General features: G+C 39.6%; 1 protein-coding gene across 1 annotated transcript; it reads right to left on the reverse strand.

Moving 5' to 3' along the window:
• Window positions 1–524: 524 nt before the first annotated feature.
• Window positions 525–8,192, reverse strand: LOC125741661 (macrophage mannose receptor 1-like). Its single transcript, XM_049012860.1, has 8 exons — window positions 8,010–8,192; window positions 6,548–6,889; window positions 2,539–2,877; window positions 2,057–2,392; window positions 1,597–1,923; window positions 1,360–1,460; window positions 959–1,061; window positions 525–819 (listed from the first exon to the last, which is right to left on the reverse strand). Exons 1-8 carry the CDS (start codon window positions 8,083–8,085, stop codon window positions 803–805), a joined length of 1,641 nt encoding a protein of 546 aa, XP_048868817.1. The 5' UTR covers window positions 8,086–8,192; the 3' UTR covers window positions 525–802.
• Window positions 8,193–10,387: the final 2,195 nt, after the last annotated feature.

The raw sequence follows: 10,387 nt of genomic DNA on the forward strand, positions 1-10,387 counted from the left end.
ATTTTATAGTATTTTGATTTGTAACCAATGGACTTTTTATTTTAAGAGAAGTAAAAAAAAAAAATAATTAAAAGGTCAATATTGTGTTCTCTGGTGAATTTACACATACTGGAAAATCTGTTACACCTGCTCTTGTTTGGTAAAGTAAAATATGTCAAAGTTGGGTATACAGCAACTCATTTTCAGCTAATTGTTATTTGTGCCTCTTTCCAGTAACAGAGCACTTTATTTTGAGACTTAAGTGAGAGATGATCCTGTATCTTAGTGCAGTTTGGAGGAAATTGTAAAATTTAACAAGTTCTCTTTCTATGAAAAAAAAAATTTGCATTAAAGAAAAGCTGGTCTTTGTTTGTATATGCTGTCAATTACAGTTCTTAGAAAGAAAATTGGAATCCTCAAAAATTGGTATTGGCTGGTCACACTTGCAAAAGATCTGAATCGGCCAACAAAATTGCAGTCTGTGCATGTCTAGTTTACTCAATAAAAAGCTTAAGCTTGAGGAATGAAAATCTGCACAGAGCAGCACTCCAGGTCCACCCAAATCAAATAACTGAATTCTGGGTCTTTCACCTATTATTTTGTCACAAACAAAAAAAATCATATTTCAGTTTAGAGTTACACAAATGGATTACACAAAATTTTGTACTTTATGGGTAAAAGGGTTGATGTTGGTTTTTACTCTGCAACATTTATAATCCTATTATTTAACAGCATTAACTCCACACACATATATATTCTACAGAAATTCTGTAAGTCACTTGCAGTAGTATTAAATGCAGTTTGTTGGGATTGTAGATCATCATCAAACTGTACATTCATCTGGAAATAAAAAAGAACATTTAGTAAGATATCAGCTCAAGAAATTATCTTAAAGAAAGGAACCAAGTTAGATTCATATTGAGGTTTACAGTAGAATGTAATGGAGTTGCAAAGAAATTGAGATATGAATGGTAATCACCAGGACGATTGGTATATATTTCATGAAATATATGTCCATCCTGGTCTCTCCAGAGGAAAGTGGTATTGACCAGTGAAGTATAACGGGACAATTTTCCTTTTATCTGTGAAGACAGTGAAGAATTTACCAAGTCAGTTAATTATACAATTAGCAATTACAGTATATATCTTTGTTTTAACCACAGAACTTAACATGACCACATGATAAGACATACATTACTCAAAATTTGTGGAGATTTCACTAGGTTGTTATTAGTGGGGAAAAATATTTTATTTAAAGTTTTACCTAAAAATTTATTGGGTGGAATGTAAAAAAATATGTAAAACCATTATTTCTGAATAGCTTTTAATGATGCTGCTTTTTTAAAATGTTACAATTTTCATAATGACTGGAAATTATACCGAAGTTAGAACATCATCTGCCACTGAAGGGTCATCTACATCCAGGTCTTCTGACACATTCCCGAGGTTGACCCTCAATACAATTTTATGCAGCGTAGGCACTGAGAGACAGAGTCATTTAGCATAAATATTATGAAGATCATTTTAAATAAATCTCTAAAATACTAGTAATGGTTCGATTTAAACTTCTGCACAGTCATTCAAGTCTGATGAAAACATGAGGAAAAAAGTACTCACGACCAGTGCAGATGAAGGGTAGCTGGGCTAGACAGTTGTATTCCCTCCAAACACCATAAATGTCCACTGCCACACATCGTCCGGAGTTAGTTATAACGTCCGTCCAGGAACTAAACGTAGGATCCTGCTCATCTGACCACACCCAGGGGTCATTGAACAGGCCTATCCAGTACCAGCTGCCTGTTGGGACCAAATTTTTCAATGCTATGCTATCATTGATACTCTTTATAGACACCAGATCAATGTAGTGCGTTCTGCAGAATGTTACTGCATCTTTCCAGGCCATCCATTGGTCGACTAGAGTGTAGTTAAGGGTGCCATTGGTCTCTGAAAGATGAAGCACAAATAAAAGCAATAAATGTTGGCTTCAACTCATAACTTGAATTTAAAACATTTGGGTGGTAAGGGATGTTTCACATTTATTCATATTTAATATATGCAGTAATGGTTTAAATGCTACCTGTGGAACATATAAATGGATGTGTTGCAGTGCAGGCGTCATCTTCCCAGTACCCATCAGAATTGACCATGGCACAATTTCCTGTTGAGGAAGAGACTCTGGGCAACCAGCTGGTATAGGCTGCCTGCTGTCCATTGGACCAGGTCCAGTTCAGTCTGGTGCTATTGAGCCCGATCCATATGGTGAGCCCGGTTGCGGTGACGTCAAATGCATCAGTGGAAACCTTCATAGTTAACAAAGTTTGGTTCTTCTTGGCACAGTATGTTAAACTGTCTTCCCAGCGCAGATATGAAACTTCCAGAGTGCATCTGGTTGCCAGGGCTGATGACAAGGCAGCTGCAGAAATTGAATAGATGTAAAATAAATACTGTACCTGTGCAAATGCAGTAGTTCTCTCAGTGAGCTAATTAAATTTAATCACAGTGCTGTGTCTTGATGCCATTCAGCTCTGTTAGCATTCTCCCACATTAAGCTGTACTCACGGTTGCAACAATAGAATGGAAGATACACATAACACTCATAGTCGTTCCATCCAGACTCTGAAGCCAGGACACATTTTTGGTCTTTTCCAAGATTGTTTGGCTGGTATCTTCCCCAGTCCCGCACCGAGTAGGTGCCTCCATCCACCCAGGTCCAGGGATTGTTGCTCAGTCCTATCCAGAAGTATGAAACTCCCTGTGCAAGATTTGTCACCTCATCGTTCTGAGAAGAACTATTAATGTACACCAGGTCTGTGTAATGAGTCTGGCAGTACGTCACAGCATCAGTCCAGGATTTTGGCTGCTGGATTAGGGTGTAATTTATAACTCCATTCGTTAGTTCTGTGGATTAGAGAAAGATTAACAATGTCTGCCAGCATCAGCAGATTTTGATTTAAAATATCTTGATACGTAAACAATTTGTGAGTATACATTTTCAAATTAAATATTTTAATAACATTGACTATGGACTGTAGTCAATCCAGCCATAGAAGTAAATCAGGAAAATCGTATATTACAAACATTACACTACAAAAAGATATGTGTTACTGTAGGAAAGTATTACATTAATATGTTACTGTCAGAATCAGTGCCCATATAGACGTATCCCTTTTGTTTTGCCTCTGTTTGGCCAGCAGGTGTCGCTGTAGCCCTAAATCCTTAGCATGTTCATCCCTAGGCTGCCGCATAGCAAAATGTAAGTGAACGAATATGAAGTCCATTTAAACTGTGGTACCTTAAATCCGACAAGTTACCCTCTCATAAGCCAATAACCCCGCTTTGTAGTACAGGCCCCAGGTTATGTTCTTGGTTAAGTCGAGGTTTCCAGCCCTACAATTTCTCCGAAGATGACATTGGCACGCGAATCATGGGAGGCTCTCTCCACAGGGCAGGGGTTTTAGAAACTGCCAGAATCTGCTGGCATACCCAGACAATATTCTCCATGAAAGGTACAAATTCTCATCCAAGGAAATTTGTTAGCTTTGTCCGTTGAATGGTCCAGAGCTCTTTAATTCCACTCGCCATAGCAATGCCCTCACGATTGAGGAGACAATGTGCTTTCTGCGATATTTTTCCAGTGGCCAGTTTATGTATTCCATAGGTGATGCTGAACATCTGAGCAAGAATACTGCGGTTCACAAAGTGCTGCGTGCTCTACCTAAAGTGTTGGATCCATTTTTGATTTTCCATGGTCATTTAAATGCTCTGCGGAATTAATGGTTTCATGCAATCACAGTTAAATCGCAGCATTAAAATATTCTATTTTCTTAGGGAAATTGCTTTTATGGAACACAGTTTCTCATAGGATTCCCAAGGGTCATAAGAATCATCGAATGCACACCCATCCCAATTAGTGCACCCCTAGGGGAGCATGAAGATGATTATGTGAATCGCAAATCTTTTCACAGCATCAGTGTACAGGTATTTGTCTCATAATATGCTTTTAGATCTGATATATGGGCTATACGTCTACCTTAGGTTCACCTTCTCTTCACTTATTGGAATCACATTAGGTGGTGATTTGGAATTTGTTAGCTTCTTCTGTAACATGTATTTGCTATGACTGGTCTACAATTTTGATAGTATTGCACTTTAAGGAAAAATTTGACAAGTTCCTAGTCGTTTTATCACTACACATATGCTTCTGTTTTGTAAAGTGTAATATGAACAGACACCTTTTTCTTATTAGCTGTAAAACATAGAAACACATTATTAAGTGGAGGCTAGACACAACAAATGCTTCGTAATGAGTAGAAATATAAATACATATAGCCCTGCCACTTGACATGATTTTATATTTCATCTTGACTTGCTGCCACGTACGCTTTCCACTACTATTGCATTCGAAATCGGATCAGTTAAGTTATTGTTAACATTAGGTTTACATTATGAGTAACATCACAGTAATGGAACTTTAGGGAGCATTACATTACTTAACAGCAAATAATAGGTAACTTCTGAATTGTGTCGCATCTGTGAGCCTTTATATTTATTAACAGTATTTCAATTCTTTTCAAACAACACTTCATAGTCTAATACTTGACTAATATGACTAATATACTTAATATGACCATGAAAATGTAATTATGCATTTACTCGGTCGGCAATACATTGCTAACAAGCCTGCCTGCTTTTCTTGGCTGCAGGGGTATTGGACTTTCTTTGCAGCGTTGATTTAAACTCCTCATATCCCTGCATAATTAGCATGCAGGCTACCTCCGTGAAATATGGAGATCACGCCATGAGTCAAACAGGGACTTATGCTGCCGAACGTGCTCCATTTATGTGAACGCGTACAAACTCCAATTCAGTTAACACAGATGGAACAAATCAACTTCTTAACCGGCATCGTAGTACTGTGGCCTGTACTACGAAATGGGGTTACTGGCTTATCGGGTTAACTTGTTGGATCTAAGGTACCACAGTTTAAATGGACTTCATATTCACTCACTTACATTTTGCCCAGACTACCATAAATCCGACAAGTTACCCCGATAAGACTGTAACTCTTCGTAGTACAGGCCCCAGATTAGCACTGATTAATACGACCTGATTTTGTCAACCCCGTGTTTGCAAATTAACTCCGGGTTAAATCTGATCTGGTTAAACCCCCTTCACAGTACAAGCCTTTGTATTTTTGATTAGGTGATTTTTGTGACGGTCAACACCTGCCCCTTGTTATTTCACGTTATCCATATGTTTAAGTGCCTGCCATTGTTCATTTCCTCAGTCAGTCATTGTAGGTGTTACTCTGAATGTCAGCAGCTATGGTTATTTCCCTGTTTTGTTCAGTTCCCTTGTGGTGTTGCCTTTTTTTAGTTAGTTCTTATCTCTTTTGTATTGACCCCTTTGTGTTCAGGTTTTTTTGTTAATAAACCCTGTTATCTCATGAGCCACTCCATGGATTGTCCCTCTTTTCCCCACCTTCGCCATGCCCTGCCATAACAGCCACATTCTATATAAAATTTAGTAAGATATTATGCAACTTTTCATTACATCAATAGTACAGAACTTTTTTTGTAAATGGATGAACGTTAAATACACGTAACATAATTTGATAACATTATTTGATCAATCAACCTATCCATATGAATATCATCCAATGCTGGGTCATGATGAGGTTGTAGCCTATCCCAGGAAGCATAGAGCACAAGACAGAGAACACCCTGGATGGTCCATCACAGGACACATACTGTACACACACACACACACACACACACACACACACACACACAAAATACAATCAAAGACTATAGGTAATTTAGAGGCAGCAATTTGCCTGACTGTGTTTTTCAGGCTGTGGGAGGAAACCATAGCACCCAGAGGAAACCCACACGAACACAGGGAGAAAATGGAAACTCCACACACATAGCCAGGGCTGGATTCAAACCCCAATAACCAGGAGTTGTGAAGCTGCTTTGCTCTCCTAATAAATATTTATTAACTTATTCAATAGAATTGTATGGTGGCACACTGTTGCCTCACACTTTTAGTGTTGGGGTTTAACTCTGACCTCTGCTCTGGGTGTGGGGGTTTGTATATGCAGATTTTTCTCTGGTTTCATCCCACAGTCCAAGGCCATGCAGTTAGATGAATTGGCATTCCTAAGGTGCTCAGGTTGTCTGAGTGACCATGTGTCATGTGATGGACCAGCATCCCAAGCATGGTGTGCCTTGTGCTCTGTGCTGCATGAAGGCTCCAGCCCCCCTGCAACCCTGTACAGAATAACCAGATAAAATATGGGTGCATGCATGCTGCTTTTTCTATTTAATTTGCCCTTCACAAAGTTTGCATAATGTAAATCAAATGTGAATTAACTGTGCATTTTACACATACTACAGCACATGAGTCTCCATGTTTATTGTACATAAGAGAACAAAAATCTAATTCTTCCATAGTGAACAAAACCAATGGTATTTGTCGCCATTAAATAATAATAATAATAATTTTGGTGCAAAAACAATGCATCAAATATTACACTCTATTATTACTATTAGTTGAAATCACGTACCTTTGTAGCATATAAAAGGATATTCATAGTCACATATAGTGTCTCTCCAGAAACCATATGTATCAGATAAAGCACAGAACATGTATCTGTTCCATGCCTGGTAGGTGACCATGTCACCGTTACTCCATTTCCAGTTGGAGGACGTCTGATACAGTCCTATCCAAACCAAGCCATATGATGCACCCTTCATCGTCTTCATGAAGTTGCTTTGATCCTCAGAATTATTGACGATAGCGAGGTCAGTGTAGGTCTTGCGGCAGTACGCTTGTGCATCCTCCCAGGTTTGGTACTGATTTACGTAATAATAAGTAGCCTGAAAGCAATCAAAATGCGTGGAAAAAACTGGGGGGAGACAAACAGGAGAGCTTTTATGCAAGCTTGATGATTTAGCAGAATGCAAGTGACTTACATACAACATACATACTTACATACAACTTTGATGAATTTCCATTAGAACCTGATTTCTCAGTTGTAATCAATTTCTGTTGCCAAAGTGGAATCTTTATATCCAGTTTGTAAGATAAGCAAAGCCAGGAATGGAAAAGGACTGATTCTGTGACCTCTTTCACAATAGAACGGTAAGAGCTATGCCTTTTATATAAGATATGAACAAAATAATAATTTTATAAAAAAGTATGCAAAAATTTGACAGTAATTTTCCATTATTTTAGTCAACTTGGAAATCTATTTTTATATTTTATGTGACTCAGTGGGTAGTGCTCCAGAGATGGAAGTTGAAATCTAACCTCTGTTACTGTATGTGTGTGTGGAGTTTGCTTGTTCTCCATTTCATGTATAATAACATGCACTTAGGGAAACTGGTGGCTCAAAATTGCAGGTAGTGCATGTACGTGCCCCAGGGGCGCCGCTAAGGGGGGGAAAGTTGGGACAATTCTAAGGGCCCACGCCCTTTAGGGGCCCCCAGAGATCTGAATGGGTGTGGTAGGGGGGCCCAACCTCATATTTTGCCATAGGGCCCAAAATTGCTAGCGGCGCCCCTGACGTGCCCTATAATGGAGTGGCATCCCATCCAGGATTTAGCCCAGCCTTACACTGCCTGGGATAGGCTGCAGGCCCTCCTCATACCCCTGTCTAGAGTAGGCTACTGTGAATGAAACCCCAGACATATGGCTGTCTAGGATAGATTCCAGACCTCTGTCATACCCCTCACTGGAATATACAATTAGAAGATGGATTAAAATATTTTATACTACTTACGTCTTGATTTTCCATAATGCAATATTGAAATTTCCTAAAGTCATTGACAAACAATGTTAATCGTAAACTCTACATAGAAAATTAATTACTTAAAGCTAATTAATACACTAATGCAGGAAGGTAGAGTGTAACCTTACACAGCCATCCACCATTGAAGTGACTATCTTTGAAATATCATTAATTCTGGAAAAATATGACATTTCTCAGGTATCACAGATAAGCATATATTACTGAATCTACTCACCTAGAAGCAGGGCTGGCAGCCAATGCTGAGTATCCATGGTTGTGTGGCTGAGTGTGGGCAGCACGTTCCTGAACATTGGACTGAGCAGGTAATGAGAGAGACATAGCTATGTAAGGAGCATACCATGACCACATCTGCCATGTGATTCTTTGCTTGGTTTTGCATCGTTCCATGTGACTGTAGTGATTTGTTTAAAGTTTCCATCTCCTGTTTTTACCCATGAAAATGAGATGAGTCTGATTTCATGAAGAAAATAGCCCGACACACAAAATTTCACCTAGATGTGAGTATTAGTCATTATAAAGATGCATCTATTACTACTCTATGTAGTAACAATTACTATTTCGTGAACTGACACATCGGCCCTGAATCTTAAAAGAGACCATGTATAGTTATGTGGGCCATTAGAACGTATTACTTTTTTTGTTGGTGCAAACAAAATAGGAAACAAATAAGTCTTTAAAAAAAACAACCAGCCAATGAATGAACAAACATTAAGACTTACACTCCTGCACTTTTCCTGTACTGCTTTGTTCATTGCGTATGGAGTTAAACAATTAGAGCATCAGTGTTTTATAAACTGATATGTAGAAAGGTGAAGGAGAGAAAGGGATCCTTAAAGACATGGGATGATGTCCCAGTCCCAATTAGTCGATGTGTCCATGTAGAACATAACTCTCCATTTCAGTCAATTTAAATACTCCATATGCCTGTTTTAGATAGCAAATGACCATGTAGGACTACTGTGAAACTGCCAAGTCCAAACAGCTGTCAGCATATCAGGAAAACAGGCATCGAACTGATTTACAACATACTACTAGATTGCTATTAAGGATATGGCCAGGCTCTAACCCACAACCACCATAGGGGAGTGGCGAACAGTGGCAAACCACTTACATGTAGCCTGTTAAGCCATTCGGCAGCCTGCGGGAACAGGCACACATACTATGGACTTAAGGCTACAGAACAGTGGAGAGAACAGAATAGAAACTATAGACCTATCTCAAATCTTCCTTTCATTTCAAAGATCATGGAAAAGGTTGTAGTTCGTCAGTTGTCCTCTTTCCTACAAAAAAATAATGCCAATGAATTATATCAGTCTGGCTTTAGACCAAACCATAGCACAGAAACTGCTCTATTCAAAGTAATGAATGATTTACTTGTGGCTTCTGACCGTGGCTGTGTATCTCTGTTGGTATTGCTAGATTTAACTGCAGCGTTCGATACTGTGGACCATAATATCCTCTTGGACCGGTTAGAAGGTGTAGTTGGCATTACAGGGACAGCACTTTCTTGGTTCCGCTCATATTTATCTGATTGCTATCAGTATGCCCATGTGAACAATGAATCATCCAAGGCCACAAAAGGTGAATATGGTGTCCCACAGGGATCAGTCCTGGGCCCGCTACTGTTTACCCTATACATGCTACCTCTTGGTAACATTATTAGAAATCATGGTATTGGGTTTCATTGTTATGCAGATGATACACGGTTATACATACACTGAACAAAAATATAAACGCAACACTTTTGTTTTTGCTCCCATTTTTCATGAGATGGACTTAAAGATCTACAATTCATTCCAGATACACAATATTACCATTTCTCTCAAACATTTCTCACAAATCAGTCTAAATGTGTGATAGTGAGCACTTCTGCTTTGCTGAGATAATCCATCCCACCTCACAGGTGTGCCACATCAAGATGCTGATCTGACATCATGGGTAGTGCACAGGTGTACCTTATACTGCCCACAATAAAAGGCCACCCTGGAATGTGCAGTTTTGTCTCACAGCAAAATGCCACAGATGCCACAAGCATTGAGGGAGCGTGCAATTGGCATGCGGACAGCAGGAATGTCAACCAGATCTGTTGCTCGTGCATTGAATGTTCATTTCTCAACCATAAGCCGTCTCCAAAGGCGTTTCAGAGAATATGGCAGTACATCCAACCGGCCTCACAACCGCAGACCACGTGTAACCACACCAGCCCAGGACCTCCACATCCAGCAGGTTCACCTCCAAGATCGTCTGAGACCAGCCACTCAGACAGATAATGCACGGCCCCATGTTGCAAGGATCTGTACACAGTTCTTGGAAGCTGAAAATGTCCCAGTTCTTGCATGGCCAGCATACTCACCGGACATGTCACCCGTTGAGCATGTTTGGGATGTGCTTGACCGGCGTATACGACAGCGTGTACCAGTTCCCACTAATATCCAACAACTTCGCACAGCCATTGAAGAGGAGTGGACCAACATTCCACAGGCCACAATTGACAATCTGATAAACTCTATGCGAAGAAGATGTGTTGCATTGCATGAGGCAAATGGTGGTCACACCAGATACTGACCGGTTCTGAGTCCCCAGACCCCCAAT

Source organism: Brienomyrus brachyistius, chromosome 5 (genome assembly GCF_023856365.1).
Source record: "Brienomyrus brachyistius isolate T26 chromosome 5, BBRACH_0.4, whole genome shotgun sequence".
Lineage (NCBI taxonomy): Eukaryota > Metazoa > Chordata > Actinopteri > Osteoglossiformes > Mormyridae > Brienomyrus > Brienomyrus brachyistius.